We start from the raw sequence: 26332 nt of genomic DNA, 5'->3' as shown, positions 1-26332 counted from the left end.
GAGGTGGACTTGGCAGTACTAGTTTACTGTTGGACTCAACAACCAACATAAAAGATTCTATAATTCTATAATGGTATCTTAGCTTAGAGAAATCGCTGGTGCTGGGAAAAGAGTAATAGAACAGTGGAATAACTGCTCTTTTCTCACACATCTATCACAAATATATCTAACAATATTTAGCTTACCAGCTCCAGTTTACATCCATTAATTACCAGGAAGATTCTTCAGAAAATGACTAATCATAGTCACAGCCTTTTTCTGCTGTACTGCAATTCTGATCCATTACAGAACCTTACCACCATGCTAGCAAGATTCCATACTGACCAAAAAGTAACATTCAAAAGATGCTTAGAAATAGTTTTAAATTACTTTCCACCAATATGGCATTGATTTAGCAAAAATCACCTGATATACAAACTGCTAAATATTCAGCATTTTCTTTTTCATATTATAAAGCAGTCTATGTAGGGCAAGAGAAAAAATTTTCCTGTTGAAGTGCTGCTGAACGAGGGCACTCCTGATAGCTAGGTGAGTGAGGATTTCCCATTTCTGCACAGTCATTTTGGTTTAGGCTATACATAGACTGGACTCTGAGACAAGGATACTTTGGGAAAAAAAAATTCAATTTCATGCAGAAGTGATACTTATTTATCAGCAGCACTCAGCCTGTCTAGGGGCTACTTTCAGATTCAAACTAGGATAAAGAGGGCTGAGAGGTCTCCAGTCTGTTAGGCACGTAAAAGTGCGAATGACAGAAGTCAGCAAGATCAATTGTGCCACTTTCATATAAGGACAGGTAAAACAAGGAGGGTGAAAATAGAACAGCTGTTTTCACTAAAAAAGTTATGCAATCTACAATAGCTCAAATCCAAACTGCCACTTTATCAAACAAAAGGTTGATCAAATTGCTATATTGACAAAATATTAAATTATTCACCTTTAATTACATCAAGGCAATCACAAGTTTTAAAACTTAAAACCATTTTAAATACTGCAAATAGCTTGTGAAAATCTTTGAAAATATTTTTAAAATTCATACAGGTCTCAGTTTGTGTATATAATTTTTCATTCAAATAGTTGCTTATGCACTTCACACAACAAATTAAGTAGTGGCAAGGTAATAACCTGCATTCTAAACCATGTAACATTCCTAAAAAAAACCCCATACAAACCAAAGGATAAAATATTAGCATCACTCCTGATAACTACCTTTATATTTCCAGGGAATTTTGAGACTCATCCTCTACCATATATTGCTACATCCTGTACATTTTTGGAAAGGCATCAGAAAGGTGGATTGACCACCAAAGAAAGATTAAATTTGCTCTATAATCAATGTATTATTCATGTAAAGAAACAAACAAACAACTAAACCTACCTTGCAATTCACTTTTAATAAGGCAACTTTCCATCATGTACAACAGAACAGTGACCATAATATCCAGCAGTTGGCATTCTTCTGTTACTTGGCGTGCTAGTTCTTCATTGCTGAACAACTGAACACTGATATGCACAATTCTATTAGACATGGTGTCTGATTCATGGCTTTTCTTCAGCGTTTTCATAATAAAAGCATAATGCTGAACAAATGTTTTTGTAAAAGCAATCTGCAAATTATAAAGAAACGTTGACATTAATAAGCATCATACAAAATTTATAGCTTTCTTTCATTATAAAATATTCCTTTATGAATGTACCATCAACATACCCTGGGAAACACTGGTTGCTATGACAAACCAAAAGTGATGACTGTTTTCTAGAAACAGACCAAATGAAAAGACCTATTTATAGGGAGGGGTATCTTAGGCTGCTAATTTTATTACCTTTCCCCAGAATCTAATCGTCTCATTCTGTACTTTCCACACTAAAGAAAGCCAACCCAGAAATGTTCAAACGAGGAATACGTCTCAGCATGCCCATGAAAGTAGTAAAGTTCTAATAATTAATTTATCCTAAATTTGTACGTCTTACAACAGGACGTCCTAAAATGATACACTATGAACAATTAGTTTAGTAGTGCCTTATAAAGCTGCCTTATCACTTGCAGTCATCTAAGCATGAAGTAATGTTTCAATTTCTAACCATGAAATAAGGTTTTAATTCATTTTCAAGCAAGACATTTCTACACTGATTTTCATTTCTACTGTCATATCATCCTATACTTTTGAAATAAACCTTTAGTGCTTTTCCCTCAATAACTAAATTAATTATGCAGCTTTGTTATTCTTCACAGAACGGTTAGTGGTCTTTTTAACCAGACTGTTATTTAAATGCATTGTACATATATATATAACAATCTTAGTACAGTTCTGTATTCCACTCCATTAGCCTCAAAATGCATTATTATTATTATTACATATGCAACCTTTTCAGTGCACATACATGAACATATCTGCTAGTTTTGAAATCACTTCTCACTTAGTACTTTAGGTTCTCAATGAACACCATCTGGACTTGCTTGGCTTAGTAAGATGACAAGCTGTGTAGTGATAAAAATCCAAAGTCTAAAAATCCCTTGCCTATTCCTTCTGGAAGCATTAATCTTTCATAAGCATAAAATTACAAATTTTTAAACCACACTCAGTAGCCATGCTTTCACCAGACCATATACAGATTCACTATTTGATCTGCCTTAGATTCAGTGCTCCCATATTTTTATTATGGCACTATCGTGTTATTATCACCTAAAAAATACTTCCAAAAATATGATGACCTAATTCTGCTGTTAGGTACAGAAACTGCTTCTCCCAGCAATTATCCCCAAAGATAAAGTTGCTGATGCAAGAAACTGAACCAGGGTGAGAACGGGGATATCACTTCAGGAAACACTGCAAGAATACTTAACTTGCCTTCCATACCTGGCTGGCAGTGATGGAAACCTGTATAATAACTGAAAGTAGGTTCCACAGATAGCACCCAGCAGTGGTCACGGTTTTCACCTAAAGCGTTTTTGGCACAACGTATTCTCAACACTTGAGCAAAGTTAATACAGTATCATTCTGGTATGACTGATATTCCCATCACATAATTTCCTTTAAGTTAAAGGCTTGAAACAATTTTCATCACTGGCATTAGCACTTATCATCAAGACAGTCACACTAATGTTAATTACATACTAATTCACATTAATCCTCAGACAGAAATTATGTAGCAGGTATTTTAAGAAGTTAGTATATTAACACTGCTAGTAAAAGAGTATATTTTATTTATGTATTACTTCTTCACATTGTATTACGTTTAAAAAGGATTTTTTGGTTCTGCGATGAAGAAACTGTTTTACACAGCACGCTCCATTCAAGTTGACTGCAAAAAGCAAGGTCCTTCCTTAAGGACAAATTTTTGATATTTTTTTCTTTAGTTTATATTGGCATGCATCAAAATTTTTTGTGCCTCACTCGTTTACAATAATGAACTTCTGAAAGCACTGTAAATTTGCCCTCACTACAGTATAATGGTAGAGACTCTGTAAAAGACTTAACTAAAGGAAAGACAGAAGCTTTACTCCTACATTCATTTGCAGGTTAAACAAACAAATACAACCCTTTCCAATTTTGAGTGGCAGAAACTAAACTCATTCCAGAAGTTAAGAAGCTGAAATACTGTGGTAAACTGCAGTCAGTACATACAACCAGCCATAGCAGGCCAAAACAGTCCTTCCACATATCCTTTCTTTCAGTGGCCGAAGCTATATACACAACTAAGGAAAAATATAGAATGCAACAAGAATGCAATTTCTGTCATAACATGTTTCCAAATACTCAGCTTCCAACCTTCTGTAAGAAATCGTTCCTAAGACAGACATGCTTTCTGTGCATCTAATTATCTTTACTGACTTACTCTCTATGGTCTTGAGCAGCTTTTAAATTTCTACCTATAGAAAACAAAGTTAATTTTTTCAGCTAGCCTTTCCTCTTGGTGACCACTTAACTTCAATTCCAGAACTCTTTGGAGACTAACAACAACCCCATGCTTCAGTTAGAACTTACATCTCCCATGTTTATATTCTCAATGCTAAGATGGAAAGTATTTATGCCAGCTGAATGCTGCACTAAAATTAAGGTTCCAATAGAAAAACTGCTCTACAGAATTTGTAGAACAGCATATGCAGGAGTTAGTGAAGTCCTATTGCTGTAATAGCTGCCCCAAGAGTCACTATGGGAGGTGCCTGACACACCACAGCATTTCCGTTAATTGTTTGTTGATTCATTATGTCTACCAGATGCTTTTGCACTTTTCAGCAAGATTTCAGCAAGGCTCTGCTCTTGGATGATTTACACTCTTCCACCATCTTCCTGTTTACTGCCAACACATTCTTTGCCTTCTCCTTGGTCACATGAAAGTCTCTTTCTTGGGCCTTTTGTTTTTCCTCTTGTCCATACCATAGCACCTTTAATTTCTTGGAAGCGCCAATAAATTTTTCTTCTGCTTTTTCTTCAGTTGTAAGTCTTCCAAGCTTCAAATGTCAGAGAGTGATGGAAGGGATGCCTCAAGCACAAATCTGTAAGGCAAAGACCACACTTTTTGTTGTGCTATCTCTCTCATTTGCCAAAGTGGGGAGAGAGGGAAGAGCTAGTCAACCCAGGGTTTTAGCCCACCCCTTTCAACATCTCTTTTCAGTACTGGGAATCCTTAAAGGGAAGTTTGTTTTCCTATTTCAAAAAAAATCTGTGTAACCGAGACTGCTAGTGGTTCAGAGACTGCTGTACAGGGTAATGATGGATTCTCATACGCTTATGCTGGAGGTCAGAGATTTCAACAATTTCAAAGCATATACAGATAGCCAGCTCCGTGCTCTGTGTCCAGCCAGCTCCCTCAGTTTATTAGGAATCCAACCTAGCAGAGTTCTGCTGATTTAATGAGCTAAATCACCTCACAAAGAATCAGATAAATTGCACAACAGCAGATACAGAAAAAATTAGAACAGTACATGTAGTGTAGATGGGATGAGAGAAAGTAGCAGAAAGCTGAGAGATCGTTTGGAAGAGTTTAAATCCATAGAGGTATTGCTGCTGTTTGAGAATGCAGTATGATTGATCAGGAAACAAGCTTTTCTTTCAAAAAAGCTAAATGGAAGCATGTAAGATAAAACATTCTTCTAACTCATCCCAAAATGCTATGTTCTCTCTTTTCCATGCAAAAGGCAGAGCCACTCCTTGTAAATTAACCACAGGCCTCATAAACATGTTTGAAATTTATGCAGCATTGACAGTTTTGCAACAAAGCAAAGGTATCTTGCAAAAAAATAGTTCACTGCCTCCCTAGTACTGCTATGTGATATATTTCATGCTCTGAGTTTCCTTACTACTTAAAAATGCCATTTAGACAATCACAACAATTAAACACAGATTCTAAAAAAATTTTGTAACACTTGGTATTTGTGCTTCTACTAAAGCTTTAACATAGGAATTAACTGTTTAATGAAAAACAATTTGAAATCCTTAACAAAAAAAACCAAACAACCAAAAAAGTTTATAAAAACCTTTCAATCTGAGCATTGCAGTATTGGTGGGTAGAAAATGGACTATTTCCAGCAAAAGGTGGCAGTTAGTAGAGAGACCAGTTAAAACCATGATCTCCATTCTGAGTGAAGAAAGATAATGAATAGAATAAAGAAAGTCACTGAAGACTATGGCTCATTGTCAAAGGAAGAAAGATCCCGCAATCATTAGAAGCTGATGTTATTACATGGTACAGTTGTAAGGGAAACACAGGAACACTTACCAGATTCTTCTGCATGCTGCTAGCAGCTGGGTGTTTTTACAGGCAGGAATTTAGCTGGCAATGGATCAGGAGAACTGGATGTCCATGTGTGTGTCCAAATATCAAGAAGAATTCAAGCTTCATAGCAACGGATCATCAGTTAAGAAGTCCTAATGTCTCCTCATGTATTAGCTGAATCTAAGACCAAGACGAATCTATGCTGGTATCCCAAACCAAAATGGTATCTTGAGATGGACACAGTAGTGCTCAAGGCCCATATCCTGGCTTTTTCCTCCTTGCAAGCTATCTTCATGTCCTTTGTTTTGATGCAGCAAGGTTTTAAGGGGGCACAAATACAGGGTTGTCCCATTATAAACAGACATTTTTGAAGAAATCTGCATGTCCGGACTTCAGAAGTTCTTGATTTTTTCCTCCCAGCAGGCATTGAGAAGGTCCAAAATATTTGCATGGCTCAAGGGTATGACATGATCAGAGCAAAATGTTAAGCCCGATTGCTATGTATACTAGGTCTTGGGAACATGTGGAGCAAACAACCAAACCTGGCTGCACACCAAGATTTAAAACAGGAAGATGACATCCAGTCTCCACAACTATGGGCCAGGAGATAATTCAGAGGGACAACTGCAAAACTCTGTAAGGAAGCACCTGGAAGGCTGCCAACATCACCTAGGGCATAGCTGCAGCAAGAACACTCACACTGTAATGGCCTGTGTGGGAAAACCACTGCCTACTACAATAATTGAAACAGGAATGAAATCACTGCAATTATTCCCTAATCATACCACACTACAGAATCATACAGTCCTGATCCACATGTTTTAAGTGATGAAAACCAATTTACAAAGTAAAATCAAATGAAACAAAATCCAACACATGCAAACATGCACTAACAGACAAAATGGAAAATAAACCATGAAATCAAAATTAATAGTGCTGCTCCAGATTTATCCATCTTGTTTTGTCCACACTGCTTTTCAAATACTAAACACTTAGGAACTTCTTATCAAATACTCAAAACAAGGTAAAAGATCTGCATTATTTTACTGCTTATTATTCAAACATAAGCATACATGGTGTCATGCAAGGGATAATACACACTAAGTGTGTGAATATAAAAAGACACTTAGGTTTAAATGAAGTAAGGCCAAGTACCTTATAATCTTGATCTGGTAGCATGTTGAGTAAGAAAGTCACCATCTTCTGTGGAAACTCATATTTTATTGTCCAAAATAATAATTCTTCTAGAAAACATTTATGCTTCAAAACATCCATGATAGACTGATCTGCATAAAAAGTTGAAGCAGGGCATGTGTAATGCAGTAAGTGTTAAAACTAAGAACAATAACAGTGCGGTTGCACTCATATAGAAATTCAGAAACAAAAATTTAAGAACGTCTTAATTTATTTTGTAAATGATTTCTTTTTCAACACTGGGAAGATGAAGATCACCAATACTGCAGAGTGTCAGAGTCTGTAACTACAAAAAGAACCTTCCAGAGAAGCCAGTGAAAGTTTTCAGTACAATTCTACCACAGAGCACAATCTTCATTGATTGCATTGAATCACATCACCTTACCATAATAGCTGCACTGATTATAATGCATGACAGCAAATTGCACAATATTTATACAACTACTTAACCAAAGGAAACACTGTAGACGACTACTTAACTGAAGTTAAATTACCAAAACAACAAAATACAATTTATGATTAAGTGATGAATTCTATTACCTAAACAACACTTTACCAAGCTCTAAACAAAATAAACAGAAGCAGTAATGTATCCTTAATTCTTACTTTCAAAGCAGTACATGCACTGACTGGCCAACCACTAAGTTGTTTGCTGGGGTTTTTTAATAGAAAAATTACCATAACCAGATAATCAGGAGGCACTAGCTCCTGATGGTCGCGGAGAGACAGTCTCATCTTTCCCCTTTTCTGCCCATTCACTCTGCCCCTTTACTCATACTGATAGTAGATCCCTGTGGGGAACCTACATAGGAATCAAGTCCAGGACCTTTCCATTTTGTCAGCTCTGTTTTCAAGCAGATCAGTTTCCTGATTGCAAAGCTGCAATCTGATCTTTGCTAGAAAAAACTGCATTAAATGATCACTTGATAGAGCATGAATCATATGAACTCTGTTTTAAAAAAACTAAAATATAAAGACTCTTCATTATCATTTTTCAAGAGGTTGATTATTTATGCTTTACAACTACAACAGGTGGTGTTCACTCCAGTAACATACGAGGACTAAAGAATAAAGTAATAATACTACTAATTCTCTACACCTAGAAATCAACTACACCTGAGGATACGTAACTCCACACAAAATCACATATTCCAACAGCAGTGCACGAAGTGCTCCCATCTGCACACATCCAAAAGCATTTACCCTGAACATCATCTGGTCTTGAAGACTCACATCTTCATTGAAGTGTGACAGCTTTAGAGACTGCACTGGATAGCTTTGTGCCTGTTCTAGGCAAGACAGACATTTGTGCTCTTCCTAAGCAGGAATTACCTCAATTTTCTACCAGTACCCTGTGTGAGAGTTCCCCAGGCAAGTAACCAATTTGTCCAGACTTACATTTTAGGGTTCTCCTCAAGACTTAAGCAAGTCACAAAAAAAAAGAATATGTCTTATTCAATATATTTGACAAGCATTGATATAAAACATTACCTTCACAGAATCATAAAATATATTAAAATATTATAATATTTTGTAATATGACTAAATATTAAACTATTTTGTGAGGTATTACAAATCACCTACAGCAACAAACATATGATGCTCATTTATGCTCTCTTCCTCAACTCTCGTTATGAAGTTGCACGTGTGATTTGACTGCCCACGAAAGCTTGGTGACCAGGCAAGACTGAAGTCCTCCGTCCACAGAACAGAGAGCACAAGTTTAGGTACATGCCAAATGCGTCTGAGTGAGAACACCAGGCAAGGTGAGGGCACAACACTGCATCGGTCACTGAGTGCGCAGCTTTCTCTGACACACAGCATGGGTGAACAGTGCATATCCAATACTTCATGCAGCAGTTTCAGGCAGGGACACAACAATACACATCTGCTTACACCTGCTATACAACTTGAGTAGACAGGATGCTCTTACCAAACCTGGAAAATTTGTCAAGAACGCTGGGACTAATGTTCCCACTCTTCTGAGAAGCATCACTAGATTTTAAATTAATTTTTAAAAAATAGTGCCTCTAGGTTTAAAAAACATCTGGTATTTCAGATGGATGCAAGACGAAGTTTTAAAACAGAGTAAAAAAAAATTCTCAGTACTCAGTCCCATACCTGTATGAGTGAACCTCAGCTTAAAAACTGTACTTTCTTTAAAGAAATATTTTATACTTTCTTTGTGCCACAAAACACCTCACAGAGTGTTGTAAATATCCCTCTGGAATGTAAGACAGCATTCCAATATACCCACAGTATATAACCCTGGATGAAAACAGTACCACTGCAGAGCTAGGAAGGGATAGGGAGTTTGCTTATATGGAAAAGGTAAATCTGTTTTTATTTAATACTCAGTTTTCCAAAATTTTCTTTTCATACTCTTATTTTATACCCTATTGGACATAAAATATGAATACTGAAAACTTCAGAAAACTATTTGATATTTAATAAAAACAGATACTTACCTTCCCCCTTTGGCAGACTCCCTCCTCTGGGGCAGATATTAGGAGCTATCAACATCATGATCATAGTCCATGTTGGGATGCCTCAGAGGGGGAAGACTACAATCCTGGGGGAAAATGAAATGTGGAATTCAAGTATCACTTATCCTGAAATGCCACTGCTGATACTGGTTTTCTGATCAGGAAGCTTCTAAATCTGGGCTTCCTCCCTGTCTCTTTCCCTAATTAGTTATTATGCATCAGAACACCAGCATTTTTTTCTTGTGTTACCTGACTCTAATTCAACTTTTAGACAAGCTAACAGCCTCTTAAATCCAAGTAAGAGAACTCTCCTTGCATGCCTCTATTTCCTGCATTTCTCCAAAACTACTGCCTCTTCCACATCTCTACCACAATCTTTCTCACACCATTTTTAAGATCACCTCTAAACAACACTGTTGTCAGAACATTTAGTTCTCTGCTTTTTCAGCTTTCTCATAATTTTTCCTTCAATCTGGAAACACTAGAAGCTATCAATCTTATTTATCCATACTCCTCATATCATACTATTTCATTGACTCATGAACCTCTGCATTTAAAACTCAGGCTCCAAACCTTCATTCCAGAGACCTTCCAGAAACTTTAATCCAACTTTCACTACAATTCCTCCACCCAAATATTCTTGTCTCAAGACTTTCAATTCTTTGCACTTCCAATGTCAGTCTCCTCACACTCATAAAAAAAAAAAAAAAGTCTTCTTTATTTAACAATAGTATTTAAATATTATTAAACACTTTTTAGCACAGAAACATGTCAAGCACAAGTACCTTGTCTAGCCTATGGTTATTCTTGAATTAAAACTTGCACTGACCTCAATGTGAATGCTACTCATGTTGGACTAGAAACTGCAAATTCAAGCTAGAAAAATAATGAAGTGGTTTCAAGAGAGACTTCATTCAAGTATTTTATCTTAAACATTAATAAACAGTACAAAAAGACCAACCAGAACCACAGAGAACCATTCTTGCCTGGCTGTAAACACAATCATACTGCACAGCGGCACAATCAAAAAAAATTGCTACGAACAAATACATCAAACACCTGTTTTGTAAAGCTATATTGCTGCCTTGATAGGCACACAGTGTAAACTGAATGAATTTTTGGAGGTCAGCTTACAACACAGAGGTGACAAAATGGTCAGAGTCCCAGACAGAGGTACTCACTCAAGGGAAATCTAACCTGCCAATTACCACATTTTCATTTGCTACTCCTTTTTAGACTTTGTTATGTTTAATAGCTGTCACATGCAGCACAACAGTGCTCAGAAAGTGAATTGAGTATCCCTGGATATTTTTAAGCAAACATAAAGCAAACATGATAACTGAGATCAGTACTTTATAAATACCTTTGGTGGTGCTGCTTAGTTTCACCCTCTTGCGCTTTCCCACACCTTGGCTACCATCCTGGTCCTCCTGGGGTAGAGGAAGAGTTTTAAAAATTGACAATCATATGCTTATAAACTTATTGCCAAGAAATGGTAAGCTCTCAAAATTCTGGTTTAACTACCAAACTAAAACAGAGAAGCCTTCAATATATTCTTACAAGAAAAACACTTTTATTGTTTAAAGGAATCATGCATTGTGTGCAACCTTTTAGATAAAAACAATTTTTTAATTGTCTTTTTCTCCCTACAGGCAGCCTTATCATCCACATTTATTTCATTTATTTTGTAAGGTTAGTTGCTTTGATTTCTAAAACTGATTGCTACAAAAGTTTAACACTATAAAATTTCTAACCTTTGCACATCTAAGATTTTACCTTACCCACTGTAGGTTTTGTTTCACAGAAAAAATACCAGCCAATATATTGTGAATCAAAGTTGGCAACATATATAATTAGCTATATACTTTCTAACCAATATAAACTTTTGATGCATTTTTGTATAAATATGTATTTTTGAATAAAGTATTTTTGACACCTTTAAGAGGCCAATTCTAACTGCTTGTTCCCTACAGAATAACAGAAACACTTTACACAGGCACTTGTCATCTGAAGCTTTCAAGGTACTCCACAAACTAAAGAGCAAAGGTTCCAAAATGTAATACAAGTTAAAAACATCTCCACCACCACTTCACAAAATCTAACACTGTATCTTAAAAAAGCATGTGACATTACAGGAGCATATTAAATGTTGCATGGATCTTTGCCAACACTGGTATTTCTAATGAAACTAGAAATAAAGATTCTTACTGGAGCTAATAAAATGAGATATAATTAATGCAGATACCTACTGTTAAAAATAAGTACTCGATATCCTTCTCCTCTAACCAAATGCCATGTTTTACTTCCAAATTTCTCTGGAATGATAATGAACCTGAATCTCAAGAAGTTACTATCCTTCTTTGAGGAAGAAGATTGTTCACACTTTATATCTAAGGACTGACCACAAGTATGGTGCAAACGAAAGGTCTGATTTTGTCTACCCTTTCATTTCATCCATCTGAAAATTCATTTTAAGATGGACACACAATTGAATACTTAGGCATCCTGTGGTCTTTGTGAACACAGGGTACCTTTGGTACTTCCATCAGGAATGAGTCAGTAAGTTCTCAGGATGTTGCCAGTCCCCAGTCACAGGGGCCATGTATTCTCAAGAAAAAAAATCAGACTTGCTGGGATATTACTATGAACTGCAGGACTCTGCAACTCAAGTCTCCTGCCCTGAAAAAACCACCAGTAAAGAAAGTTAATTATTTATTTTATAATCTTGTTCTTAATCATGAGCTGCTTTACAAATACAAATTACTGAAAAGGAAGTTCACACCTTTCATCCAAAATTCAAAATAGACTGTGCAGGTGGAAAGCTGAAATGCTTATCAGAAAAATAACATTCCTCTCCTCTGTACCCCCATGTGAGTTACACAGGGCATTTACAGTTTGTTTTTAATACCTGATTATACTCTCTTAGAGCAGAGTAAATATGTCATAATTAAGAAATGTGGCAAGAGTACACTTCTAACAGGATGTTCTTCCACCAGTATTTAAAATTAGTGTAGAAAAGTTAAAAATGTTCTTTCTCACCAAGATCTAATGGTAGTAATGTTTCACAGATGCAACACTAGATTACAAAATTTACATAGACAACAAATCAGAGCAGTACATCTGCAGGGAACTAAACAGTTTGGAAAGTTTTGCACAGTTCAGTACTTAGGTTTACTTCAACAATAGTAGATGGTTCTAAGTAAAAGATTAATCTGAAGGATGGCTGCTATTTTTCATGTTTTCCTTTCTGCAAAAGGAGAAAAAAGGTCCTCTCTAAATCTGTCCTCTTATTTAAGATTTTATGTTCCAGGGAATCAAAATGAAACACAGTCCATAAATGCTTTTGCCACACTGAGGGATTAATGTTTTTATATGGGATATCTCTTTACTTTATTTGAAGTCTGTTATGTTACCCTACCAAAATGTCTGCTAAAGCTTACTAGCTGAAATTAGGTTTTAAATAGTTGAGAAAATTGATAAAGTTACTCTACCAGAATTTAACTTTCTTCCACTTATTTATTAAAGCTCAATCTAAAATGATATTCTCTCCTTTTTACTCCCACTCCATATGTTTGGTAAGTAAGGTCAAGTCTACACATGGGAATTTATCTACAGAGAAATCTCACTGCTGCTATCACCAGTTCAGCTGGATTCTCAAGTGCCAGAAACTGCTAACACCACTTATAGCATTACCTGCTCTAAGTCTGCTTTAATCAAGCCAAATTTACTTGATAGTGATTTCTGGAATACCTATGCAGGTTTCTTCTCCATTACATACATAAATGAAACTGGAACAGTATTAGCAAAACTCAGGATTTTTCAAGAGGTCCTTAGTAAATCAAAGGCATGAGATCTATTCCTATATACCTCCATTATTCCTAATTGCTAAAATTGGAATAATGTATGGCAGATATAAGTTGTAAGATTTGTGGGATTTGGCTGCAAGCATTCTCTCCCTTTAAGATTCTGTTGCAGTTCATTACAGTCTTTAAAAAGTCTCACCTCATCTGAAGAATCCCCTTGGCCTGATGTTGCCGTACCACCTGCCAAACCTTTTGAAATAAAAAAGTTCAGAGATTCTTTTCATAAATCTTATATTGAAAAGGCAGTATTTTAAGATATTTAAGCCAGTATGAAATGGAACACTACATTAATCTTCTTAAAAAGATACACAGCAGCGGACTGAAGTAGGAGTAAGACTTCCAAGCAATACAATACCAGGGATTTGCAAATCCATGCCACTGCAGAACTTCAGTGCACTGTGTTAACAAACATTCTTTCAGAAATTGAATAAAAAACTTTGCTGGACTTCAGTGATCAACAAAATAAAATCCACAGAACCTTTATAAGAAGTGCTGTGGATTGATAACCACTTTGTAGCAGTGGCAAAATTCCACTATGAGCAATTACATCTTGCCTACTCAAATTCCACTGATATTATGACTGGAGAAATGGTGCTTAGCGTATTAGCAACAAGAAGTTAACATGCTTAGCTTTGTTCATAGAAGTAAGAGTCCTGTAGTTTGGTAGTGCAATAAATAACAGGCAATTCTTAAGTTTCATAAACCCAAAGCAGTTTATATAAAACCCATCAATAATCAATTCTTTTCTTTAAATAGTTTTCTACACAAACCTTGAACAGATAACGTGCTAGTTCCAGCTCCTTGTTCCTGCATATTACATGCAATTTTATCCTCAGGAAATGCCAACCCAGAGCCTTTCAAAGCAATGAGGTACTTTTCATGACTTTTCTTTGCACATGCATTCTCTCCAACACCTTGAATAGATACATAAAACAGTATTAAAGCACAAAAGCAGCTCCTTGGTTCATATGCTTCACACTCTATGCAAACGATCTAAAAAATGGCCCCAAATATTTTAATTTAATAACACATATTCTCCATTTCAGGAGTCCAGATAAGCATGTCTTACCTTCCATTCCCTTTCTGTATTTCTGTATCAGAAAATCCATCACATATAGGAAAGAGAAGTAATTAAATTACTCCCATTTGAATACTATAACAGGAGAGAAAAAGGAAGGAAAGAATAAAGAGAACTGCCCCTGAGGCAGCTTTACTAAGTGTTCCTCCTTTCAAGCAAAGATTTGGGGATTGCCTGTTCTTTAACCAGCTGCTGCCCAAGTCACTTATGGCAACTTAAAACTACAGGAATCACTATTTGTTCTGTACATATGCAAAGGACTCTTAATCACAAGAAAACAACATGGAGTTTATTTACACTAGGAGTCTGGGGTTAGTTGTGACTGGCCAACATTTTCAGATTCATTGTGATTTGGTACAGGATTGAATAAATAGTGTGTGGGGGGTAAAGTTTAAGAAAAAAAAGATGAAAAAGGCTTTGCACAGAAATGCAGAACAGACAATGGCCTTTTGCCATTCAGATCTCTTCCAGTAACCTCTGTGAGAGCAGATCCCAAAATGAGTTAGAAATATTATACTTCAAATAACCTTGTTATGACTAGTTTGGAACTACTAAGCTAGAATGGATTTCTTATAAAAACTTTTCTGAAAAGATGTTTATTTATACATTTATTTGAGAGAAAGATCAGATATTTGCTCTTATAGGTCTTAATAACAAATGTTTCTAGTCACTCCTGAAGCTCACCCCCCTATCAACGTAATAGTCTCCAAAATATGCTTTTTTCTGTGTTTTGAGATGTCAAATAAAAACATGCAGAAACTGAAGTTATAAACAAAACTTACACCCTTAATTCTTCGTAGTTTGAAAATCTAATTATTAGAAATAACACAAACATACCAGAGCTAAGATCTTTGTAGAACTGTTGGCTAGTTAAAACCTGGGTAAGAACTGATCTCATTGCACCTCCCATTTTGGTCAAGTCTTCTAGGAAGGAAACATGAGGCTCCAAAACCTGGAGAATTTTATGAAGGTCTTTCTCTGATGGCAGATCAAGAGCTGAAAACACATAAGAGGAACTTTTGGTGTAGATGTAATATAATTCAGCCAAAACTGCTACAAGCAGAACAGTTACAACCACCACAAATGAAAATAATTTATGTATTCATAATGCTCTAAAATTCACACATACCAATTTCAAACTATACCTTACTTCATTTTCTGGAAGAGCTCAGCACAATGCCAGGTAACCATTAAAACATATTTAAGCATGCCAGCAGGTAATAAAATTAAATCACCTAGTCAGGCTGTAATTTTGTTAGGAAGAGAGGCACAAAATACAATGACATAAACTATGGATAGCATTCATGTACTGTGTCTTCATAGACTGCAAAGCAAGAGGTAATAGCATGGTAAGATATGCTAGATACATACAAATTCAAAACATACCAGGCTCATTATATCCCTCTCTTAAATGCTGAATCAGACTAAAGATGAACTGTGGAAGAACTAATTCTGACATCATCAACAAGTCTTTCGGAACACATGGAACATTTGAATTTGATTTAATCCGGTGTCTTTTACAAAACCTATAAAACAGATAAGAAAAATGTTAGCCAAGCACAGCTCAGCAGTGTTAACATATACTAAGAAAAGCATTCCTTTTTCCATTTTTCAGAAAGTGGATGCTTTTACATTAAAGGTGGTATGGAAATAGTATTCTGAAATTCCAACTACTCTGTTCAAGCCCATTCTGATTCAGAGGCCAAAGAATTACAAAGCCGCCAATTTTTTTTCTGCTGCTCAAAGTTCACATATGTAACATCTCAGCCTCTTCCCATACCTATCAGAAGTATCTTCCATGGAACAAACAGAAGAACACTGACTTTCCTCTCTTTTCTGTGACATAATCAGAGGTTGGACTGATTTTTCAAGTCCTAATTCAGATAATGACTTTTAAAAACCTCTTTTGACAATAAAAACAACTTAAAAAGGCATAAGACTTTGTAGGATCAGTGTGTATTTCAAATGTACAGCAACTACAAATTACAAAATCCTTACAAAATTCTTTCATTTAAAAAGAAAAGAAAACATATATTCATTGGAAAATTCCTGCATGGTAGTAGCTGAGGCTTGGCTAATGCACAGTGACATGACGTTGAGCCAAACCCCATTAGAGCAGACAGAATGATTTCCTACTCACTTAACATGAGCCTGACTCAAGAGACACTGAATACTTTTCAACTCCAAAGCTATTTTTAGGAAGGACATACACCAACATCAAAGAGTTATTTATCCACGTCAAAAACCAACTAAACAAAGAATAGTCTAAAAATACATCACACAAGAATAAACTTTAACTGAAAAGATTCACTAGATTTTAGTAATACTTTTTCAACACGAAATTTGAGAAAAAAATACAGCTTTATTTGACTATGAAAACTGTTTTCCAAATTTATGCCATGATTTCCAGAAGCAGCCTGTTACTTTCTAAAACTTAAGCCTTTCTTCTTTGAGGACCATTGAAGAACCACCTTCAAGAGAAGACGGAAAGAGAAGAAAGGCACAAAGAAAGTAGATGAATCAAGAAAAAATGGAAAAAAAAAAAAAGACAGTACCAGTCCAACAGTTAAAATGGCAATTCACAAAAATGGCTAGCAAATTCACAAGATTAAAGATTAAGAGCTTCTTCTTTGCTTTTGCACATTAGAAATGAGACTTTTTATTTTAAAAAAAGGTACAGAAGGACAGTACTAGCCAGATGATTTGCTATTTGTATATACACCCAATATATCCTTGGAACAGAAAGAGCTCAGTGATGACTGACAACTTTCTGTTAATTAATGTCCAAATAAATGTTCACTTTTGCCTTCCACTTTCCACACTGCATTCACAGAAGTTATGAAAAGTCATTCCATGTTAATTGTTCAAGTACAGATAAACAGCACAATTTACAAATGCAGGGAATTCAAAGGGGCCTGTAAAAGTCATTAACTTTTTCTCTTTAGTCATCCACAATTTATCTTTTCCACATACAGAAACCTGAACTGCTATAAATCACAAATGTGGCTTCATCTATGCTAAAATACAGTATTTCGTACTTTTACAGTAATTGGTTTTCCTTTCACCACTATCCTTGTAAGAAGGGATCAAAAGTAAATAAAGATCTATAAGAGACAAAAGGAAGGAACTACTACACAGTGCACTCTTTCACAGCCCACCACTCCCCCCTACATTTTACATTCTGTCAAAAGATATTTTCACTGGTTATGACTGCAAGCTAAGGAAGCCACTGTAACAAAACACATGGGTAAAGTAATTTTGAATCCCAGTTTCTCCTAAGCACAAGGCTTCCTTCCACAGAAAATAAGCTCTTCTCCCCATGAAGTCTGTGTCAACATGCCAGTTCTGAATCCATCACACCAGAATCAGAGTTAGAGGGGACCCAGAAGGATCATGGAGTGCAACGCTGAAGTGAATGGTGTCTATGGGAACCGAACCCATGACCTTGGCATCACTTACACCGTGCTCTAACAACTGTACCAATCTCAGGGTCATGGATTAACGATCCCAAATTTCACCTATCCTGAAAATGAAAGTTATGAATATGTTGTGTCCTGAGAGTCTCAAGAAAGTATTATTGAATTATAAAGTGTGCTATTATTGCTATATTAACACAGATCCTAGAAGATCAATAAAGGACCCAGATTTGCCTCCCTGTAAGGAAAAATTCTTTCACTGTCACATGCATAAACCACAGCAGGTTCAAACCGGAAACAATTTCTAGATATCAGGCCCTAAAATTAAAGTAGGAACACCAATGTAATTTTACAAAAGGCACCATACTCTGCGTTTATGGTTCAAAGGCTACAGTGTTAAAGTAGTACAGTCCAGAATTACCCAAAGTTCTATTGCAGAGTGTTATATTAATTCCTCTATAAATATTGACCAAAATGCCAGACAATTACTTGGAAGGTCTTCCGAGTTAGGACAAGAGCTGTTTTAACTAAAGAAGAGACTGAACCCCAAGTTGTGCAAAGGAAGAAACAAGCTGGGATTTCTTATACAGGCCAAAAGGGACACCTGGACAAACTCCTCAATGGGTTACACGGACACTGGACAAACAGCAGCCAAAGCTACTCCATAATCAGCTCCTTATATACTTCTGAAAGAACTTCCTTACCATAGCATCAGCTAAAGAACCGTACATCTACATAAATGTATGTTTCAAAATGCTTCTGAGACTACCAAACCAGGCCTTAATAGGCAACAAAAAGGAGCACTACCCAGATGTCTCCTGGTACCATCAAGCCCTAGAAATCCACCACTTGCAACAGGCAGAAATGTCTAGTGGGGGGCAATGAAAGGTGGATATAATCTAGATAAGAAATGTATTTGCTCTGAAGAAGCTCAAAAATAATGACCAAGCATTAATAGCTTCTGAACAACTTCAATGTCAAACTTTCCAGATTTATTCCATTCTTTCCTACTATTTCCATTTTTAATAATTCTACTGTGAATTTCAAATATGCATTTTACAAGTGGCTTCAGGTAAAATAACTCCTTTAGGCTACAGCTTCACAACCTGTTGAACTAGATCAGTCCTGCCACAACAGTGTCTTCAGCCCTCTGATTTGTTCTAGCACTAGCACTTGACTGATCCTATGTTAAACCAGCTCAGAAACTAAGCCAGCTGAAGTTATTTACTTATAAGAATATATAAAAAAATTCACTGTGCCAGTTTAAATCCACCGAAACTCACAGACCAGTTTCCTTAGAAATCACACTGAATTCCCCAAACGATTTTGAGATCATCGCTTTCCTTGTTAACCTGACAGGGAGCAAAACACAGGGAAGAAAATAAACCAAAATCTCAAACAAAGACATGCAGGAAAATGCCATCCTGACCAACCAGCACAAGAAGTAGACACAATGCTCACTGTGGAGGCAATTCCATCACTTCAAAGGAGAGTTTTTTAACTCCACAGTTATCACAGCAGCTGATAAATGCCTTCAGTACCAGCCAGACCACACCTTTACAGCATTTGATCAGCCCTTCATCCACTACATCCCACAGTGTCTCAAGTTGCAGCTGCATTCCAGAAACTTGACATAAGTTCACATATACACAGATGGACTATTTTTATCCTCACTTTTCTCTCACTATTTTTCTCCTGCCTCCTCGTGTTTAAAAGTAATTTCTTTTTAAACTGGATCACAAGACTGCCAAAAGAAAGTATCCCAATTTCACACCCTTAATAGTACTACAGCACTACGAGTACCTGACTCTAACAGAAGCTTTTAGGGATGAGGATCTGGGACCCAAGCAACAGAATCCAAATGGAAATTGCTGAAAATCAGTTCTTAAGCAAAGAAAGTAAAGCTCTACTTGATCCTTCAATTCAGTAAGTCATACCTAAACTGAGTTCTTATTTAAAACATAATATACATTTCATATGTACATATATGGTATAATACATATTCATACTGTATACCTCATGTATTCATACTGTAAACATCATGGAAGGTTTAATAAAGTATTTAAATGAAGTTTTAGAAATATTAATTCAACACAAGTTTTTTAAAAAGCATGTGTTCTGTCTCCACTGTAAAACAGACAAATACTACTCCTACATACTCTGAATCTTCAAAATAGATGCAAGATACAAAGTACTTTTTGAATGCTACAATTATTTCTGAGCTGTTACAAACCCATTACATAATTTCTTACGTGTTTAAATGGTTTTTTCCTGCTTTTGCAGTTCAAATATCAAACCAAATCTTAATTCAGAACAAAATAAAACTATTACAATCAGGATTAGAAAATTATCTGGGTGAAAAAGGGCTTTGATATATTGTAGGGTTGCTTTATGTAAATCCACTGTCCCTAACAAATACAATGGTAACTCTGAGGAAATGCAGAGAAATAAACCTACTGTTCCTATTAAAATTAAGTTTAGCATGTTTCCCCCTACACACCCTAATCACTGCACTTCATTAGTTAAATTCCTTTCACCTGCAAAAGAGGCTTCCAAAAGTGATTCAATGTGGTACTGACTCCAAGACCCAAGGAATGAGCACTCTTCTGCTCTTTATGAAAACTGCAAGCTACAGAGTTCACAGACAAAACTGAATACTTGCATTTCTGCTATCAAGAGCAAAGCCAACTGAAAAGACGTCAGTCTAACTCTTCTAACCAGAAAATTTCTGAAAGAGGCAACACAGTCAATAGCAGAGGACAATGAAGCACAGCAGAATAACTAATGGCTTCTCAAGAGAAAAAACACAACAACTTTAAAGGACATCTTTTCACGCTTTAAGCTTTCATGACAAAGCTGACTGGCCAGGTTAGGAGGGTAGAAATCAGAGATTTGACACTAAGAAGTTATTCCAATCCCTGCAGAACAGCAGGAAGAGCGGCAATGACTCATAGCAACTCTCTCGGTGCTCAGTGCTACATTAAATGAAGAAGCACACCAGTTTAAAGAAAAAGCAGACAAAGCTGCTCTGCAGAGCATTTCTAGTATTCTTTGTTAGTCCTGAGACATAAACATCCTGTATAGTAGACAAAACTACAATGATTTTCATCAGTATACGAGCACATGTTATCAATCAGAAACAGTAGATTTGGCAGTTTCAATCATGAGGCTTTTTTTAAAAAAATGGAGTAAGAATGAGAAGGAATGGACTTCTGAGACCTTGAAGTACATAGACAGTACATCTACTTGAAAGAACAAAAATCAAATTTTCAAAATACAGTTAACAAAAACATTTTCTGGTTAAGAAAATTCTCCCAAGAGAATTTAAACAGGTCAAGCATATAGCATGTAGTATTTTGACCCAAATATTTCATATTATAAAGTTCTAAGTGACTATACAGTGCTAGAAAACGCAACAACAACCTTAATTTCTTCAGGATTTGAGTAAGATGTATGAATTTTAATAAGAGCTATCAACTTCGGCTTTGGCCAGGCCTCCAACAGACAAGGTGTGTATATAAGTAATTTGCAGTTTTCTTGGAAAATACTTATGTGTTTCATGCCGGAGCTATTATCAGTGCAGGCACTATGCAGAAACAAAAAGGTGCATCCTGAAGAAGGCAGGAGTTCATTTAGTCCTTGTTACTGTGTAGTCATTCTATTAATTTAATGCAAAGAAAATTCATGGTTTTCAAAGCTTAGTACCAGAACCCTCTACAGAGGAAGGCACCTGAGATACTATTATTTAAAATCACCTGCAGCTGTCAGATACTGTTCCAGGGTATTTAAAAAATATAAAATTCCTGATACTGTACAAGTGATAAGGAAGCATGGCCTGAAATCTGAATCAACCTATATGGTCACTAAGAAAGATCAAAAAAACAACAGTTCTTTAGGAATGTGCTCCCTAAATATACCCCCAAAATCATATTTGCTCCATTGCCAACAGATCCATTCACAGTTCCATATAGATCAAATATATACCAGACAAATAACACTCCACCTTGATGTAGTGAACTTAGAATCCTGGGTATATGTTCACGAAAGGTGTAAAAGCAGCTTTACAATTGGGTGTGATCAAAGTAAAGAAACTGAAAATCAAAACTGGTTAGCCCAAATCTAAACAAAACTGTTTCAGAGCGCTCTAAAACACAGCTCTTCTTAAACTGAATATATACCAAGGCAATTTATAAAGCAATAGACAAGTGATACAGTAAATAAGCCAAATTTCAGGCAAGGCAAGATATATAGCAGTCATATCTTGTGAGCTCAGCCTTCACAGCACTGCTGTGTTCTTCAAATCAGACTGAACCTATCAGCAAACCTTTGGGGTAAAACCAGCATTTAAGTTTGTTCAGTAACTAACACAGCAATAGTTCAGGCTTCTAAATATTTATAGTTATGTATATTGATATGTTTCAGCATCTTACTGATGACTTTGAAACAACTATACATTATTTCAGAGGCACGTATAAAGTAATAATGCATCTAGTCAGGTCATAGCTCTAAAGGCAGTAATACAAAATTAGCACTTGGCTCTTGACCATTTGGAATACATCTCAGAGAGTAATTCAGAGGCTGATGTAGTCCTAATTAAAGACATTCTTGAAAGAAATCAAGTCAGGCAGGTTTGAGAGCTGACTGTATGACATGACAGACTTAATCAACATGTTGATCTGCAATGTCTTTTGCTTTCCAAGGATAAGGCCTAACACGAAGCTCTAGGTAAAGTACTTGGTGTTACTGTGGAATTCTAAGAAGCAATACATTATCTTGAGCTTTATGTCTGGGGGAAGCACGAAGGAGGACAGAGGAAATCAGTTATTTATAAATGCTTGGTAAATTCCAATTCTGTGGTCCTTGTGAATCCCAGTATGAATTTCTATACTTTGTATGTGGATGAACATGGTGGAGAGTTTTGCTCTGAAGAGTCACATCCATCATATGTGACTATGGATTTATCCAAACTCTCACACTAAGCAAACAGCTACTACTGCTCAGACTTCTCTTCAGTCCCTCCTTGGTAGCCCAAAGGACTTCAGTGGCAGAAAAGCTGCATGGAGTTGACAGACACCCTACAAAACACCATTTCTACCAGCTCAACAATCCTGAACCCACACACACACACAGGCATTTTAACATGGTTTCATAAAACTCAGACTAAGCTAAAGCTGGCTACTTACAGGCTCTCAGCCTGTTGATAAAGCATCTGTTTCACCAACCTCTTGAAGAAAGTTCCAAAAGAGCACCCTTATCTCTTTGAGGCTGTATTACCAAACCAAGCCTAGCCTAGATCCTGGAGAACAGAAAACTTCTTGGTAATTGTTAAACAAGACAATTGATAGAGTCACACTGGAAGGGACAACCTTGAAGCAGCAACATGCTATATATATGCTAAGAAGGTGATTTGCTGTTGCAAGACACCCCATAAAATTGTCAAGTAATCCACTTTGTGCCAGCAAAACAATAATTGACTGTATGTCCCAAAACGCAGCCACAAGCAGATTTGACTTTTCTGATCTTAAGGGGATCCCAGTGCCACGAACCCAAGATGGTAAAAGAGACCATTCCTGATAAACATGCACAGAATGTGTCCAAAGATAATTAGTAATAATAGCTTTCTCAAGAGCAAGTTTCCTTTTTTTATGGTCACTCTATTTGTTAGAATTTTCACTTTTTAAAATTTTCATTTTCTAAAAGTCTAGAATATGAAAAAGTTCCTTTACTCTTACTTAGCTATAGAATGTAAAATAAATAGAATATAATCTTCCATAGCTCCCAATCTCTCAAGTATCTCTGAAAAGGAATAAAAGGAAGGATAGAATTTTATGGGGACAGAATAGCAAAGGTAATCAAAGTTATGTATCTACAATTAGGTATCTAAAATTTAACAGAAACATTCAATAATCCTTGCTGGGTGCAAACATTTTAAAACATTGAAAAAATCAGAGCCATTTCTAAATAAATTAAAGCAGAAAAAACCAAGCCATTTAGAAACTAAGAATATACTTCTCGTACTTGCCAGCAAGAGAGGGCAAAGAGAATTGTCTGGCCTTTTCATAAGGGGATCACAGTAGAGCCAACAGATACATTTGTCTCCAAGAGAGACATAAAAATAAAAAAAACAAGAAAACAGAGAGAAGTCTGATCTATTGTGCAGCTTATACAGGATTTCTATAAAACCTGCACTGATTCACACTTTAAAACACAGAGCTAAATGGAAAGATAAGCAGGGATCAGTAAAGACAGAACTGCAGGAAGTTTAGAGCTAGATACCTGAAGGTGCTTTTGAACATACAGCATATACCACCAATCTGTGAGAATTACCTTCCTTACAATATAGGATTTGTTACTCGATAAAGCCCACTGTTACAAGTGGAAATGGGTAACACCTTAGTCCCTTTGATGTAAGTCATAAGAGAAGACAACACTATGTCCATGGATCCACTGGCTGCCATAACTACCAAGAAATACACAAAAAACATCACTGCAAAAGCTTATTAAACAAGATTCTTAACCTGGCTTTTCACCTTTCAGGATCTGCAACCCTTGATGGATGTATTATTTGTGTTGTACTGTAATGCAGAACTGAAACACCTGCCTTCCACATGATTAATTTAACAAATAAGTCAACAAACTGACAGACTCTGAAACAGGACACGGCAGCACGCAATAGCCAAAGTGTTGAGGCTCTCTAGTATGTCAAGTTATTGTCTACAAACTTAAAGGGTAATCAGAACAAGACAGCCATAGAAACATGATGGTACTCAGCAGTAACAGATTATTGACTAGTTCTACTCTTATAAGAGCCATACGGCACACTGCCTTCTTCAAGCTTATTTAATAAACTATCACTTTCATTATAATACAAGACCATCTACCAACCAAAAATTACTTCAGTCTGCATTTTCCCCTGTCCAACTGCATGGGATTTTTTTAATCCAACAGATGAACTCATTTGAACTCATTTGAGCATATGTCTACTCAAAATGCTTTAGAACTGAAGGTTTGTGCTTCTTCAGAACATTATTAATTACCTCAGAAGGACTTGCTAAATTTCATTTGCAAATAGCTAGATACCATATGGGAGACAACTACAAACTATTTCTGCCTCCTGACACATCAATGGATTTTAAAATCTATTCAACCTTGCCACAGGTAGAACTTGTAATGTTTTCACAAGCAGCTACATTTACAATCTTGGATATTTTCTGAAGTCTACATTACATTCTAGTAGATCAGACCAACTGCAATTAACAAACATCAAAAACACTGAAATCTGCATGGAAATCAGAAGGTTCAAAAATGTGATTTTTAGAACACATGAGAATTACTGAGAATTATACACAGCACTTAAAGCAAACCTAGGTACCTAAGGCAAATCAGTATGCATCTATTATGCTATACTCCAGCTTCTTTTTATAAAGGCACCAGAAATAAAAAACTAACCCTCAGGTATCCCTATAAAACAAATTATATATTTAATTAGTACTACAAGATTAACATACACTCATACTCTAGGATAAACCATCTCTAGATTTACATTAGCCATCCTAAAGGAAATGAAAAGATATTCCAGATTCTAAACTGGAGAGATTTCCTTTATAGGAGATCACTTAACTAAGACTTCATGAACAGTATTTTTGAGCTGCATCAAATAAATAATATGAATATGAAGACCAGATAAGAGGAACAGAAACAAAAGAATGCTACTATAATATTCATATACAGCATCTACACCAAACTGTATCTGAGCAGACAGATGGTAGATAAAGTTTGTAAGTAGGCTCCACATTTGATTCCCTTGCTATTAATAGAAGCCTAGGCTGTAGTGGCCAAGGTTATATCAGGCTAGACACACTCCAGTTTCCTAAGTCCACCATGAAGGCCTCCTAACTTTGACATGCAAAGCATTACCTTTGTAATCATGCAGCTGATTTGTATACACAAAGTAAAAACACTATCTAAACATGCTGCATTGTAGCAATTCAAGTCACAGGTAAAACTCTGTGTGTTTGCACACAATAATGTTTTTTACATTGGTTAAAGTTTATTTTACTTTGTCTTGCACAGCAAACAAAGTTTCTAGTTCACTTCATTGCAATGGCTTAACATCAGTTCTTGTCTATGTAAGTAGGAGTGACCTTATGTTAAATGCAGACACTCCATATGCTGCCATGTATTGCCCTCCAAGAGGACTGGAAAATCTACTGCACAATCCCAAGTGTAGTTTCTGCACAAATATTATTTATTTGTTCAGCAATTCTTTAGCTTTAGTGACCAAAACTCCTGAAGGGACCTACCTCACAAACAAGACAATTTACTCTCAAATTCTACCATTAAAAGTAATAAGTAGAGTACATAGAAATGAGATTGTTACTCCCTTGGGGTTTGCATCTGCTTACATTGCAAATTTAACAGCATTTTTTATTTCTTCTTTATTAAACCAGATTTCCTCAAGAAAACTGTTCAAAATAAGAAAAGATAACTGTGAAAGCTGTACAGTCTGGGATGAGCGCAGCATCACAAGTCATTTCAATATTCACCCTAAAGTAGTTCAATTTGTGTGTGCTCTGT

The 26332-nt window shown here is 36.1% G+C and overlaps 1 protein-coding gene across 5 annotated transcripts in view; it reads right to left on the bottom strand.

Annotated features, from left to right (window-relative positions):
- The window catches only part of UBR3 (ubiquitin protein ligase E3 component n-recognin 3), a 101959-nt gene that overhangs the window by 73554 nt on the left and 2073 nt on the right, over nt 1-26332 (bottom strand). For 4 of the 5 annotated variants that reach the window (XM_041472774.1, XM_041472775.1, XM_041472776.1 and 1 more), the window contains exons 2-8: nt 15726-15865; nt 15177-15335; nt 14032-14175; nt 13401-13450; nt 10762-10828; nt 6874-7004; nt 1379-1607 (exon numbers count right to left, since the gene is read on the bottom strand). In XM_041472774.1, the coding sequence (XP_041328708.1) occupies nt 1379-1607; nt 6874-7004; nt 10762-10828; nt 13401-13450; nt 14032-14175; nt 15177-15335; nt 15726-15865 (920 nt within the window). Of the gene's footprint in view, nt 1-1378; nt 1608-3986; nt 4283-6873; nt 7005-10761; nt 10829-13400; nt 13451-14031; nt 14176-15176; nt 15336-15725; nt 15866-26332 lie in introns of those variants that run through there. The other variant, XM_041472778.1, reaches the window with a different exon arrangement.

This window comes from Pyrgilauda ruficollis, unplaced genomic scaffold, assembly GCF_017590135.1.
Source record: "Pyrgilauda ruficollis isolate IOZ18807 unplaced genomic scaffold, ASM1759013v1 scaffold3, whole genome shotgun sequence".
Classification (NCBI taxonomy): Eukaryota; Metazoa; Chordata; class Aves; order Passeriformes; family Passeridae; genus Pyrgilauda; species Pyrgilauda ruficollis.
Note: the sequence above shows the minus strand (reverse complement) of the source record. Positions and strands in the feature narration are given on the sequence as shown.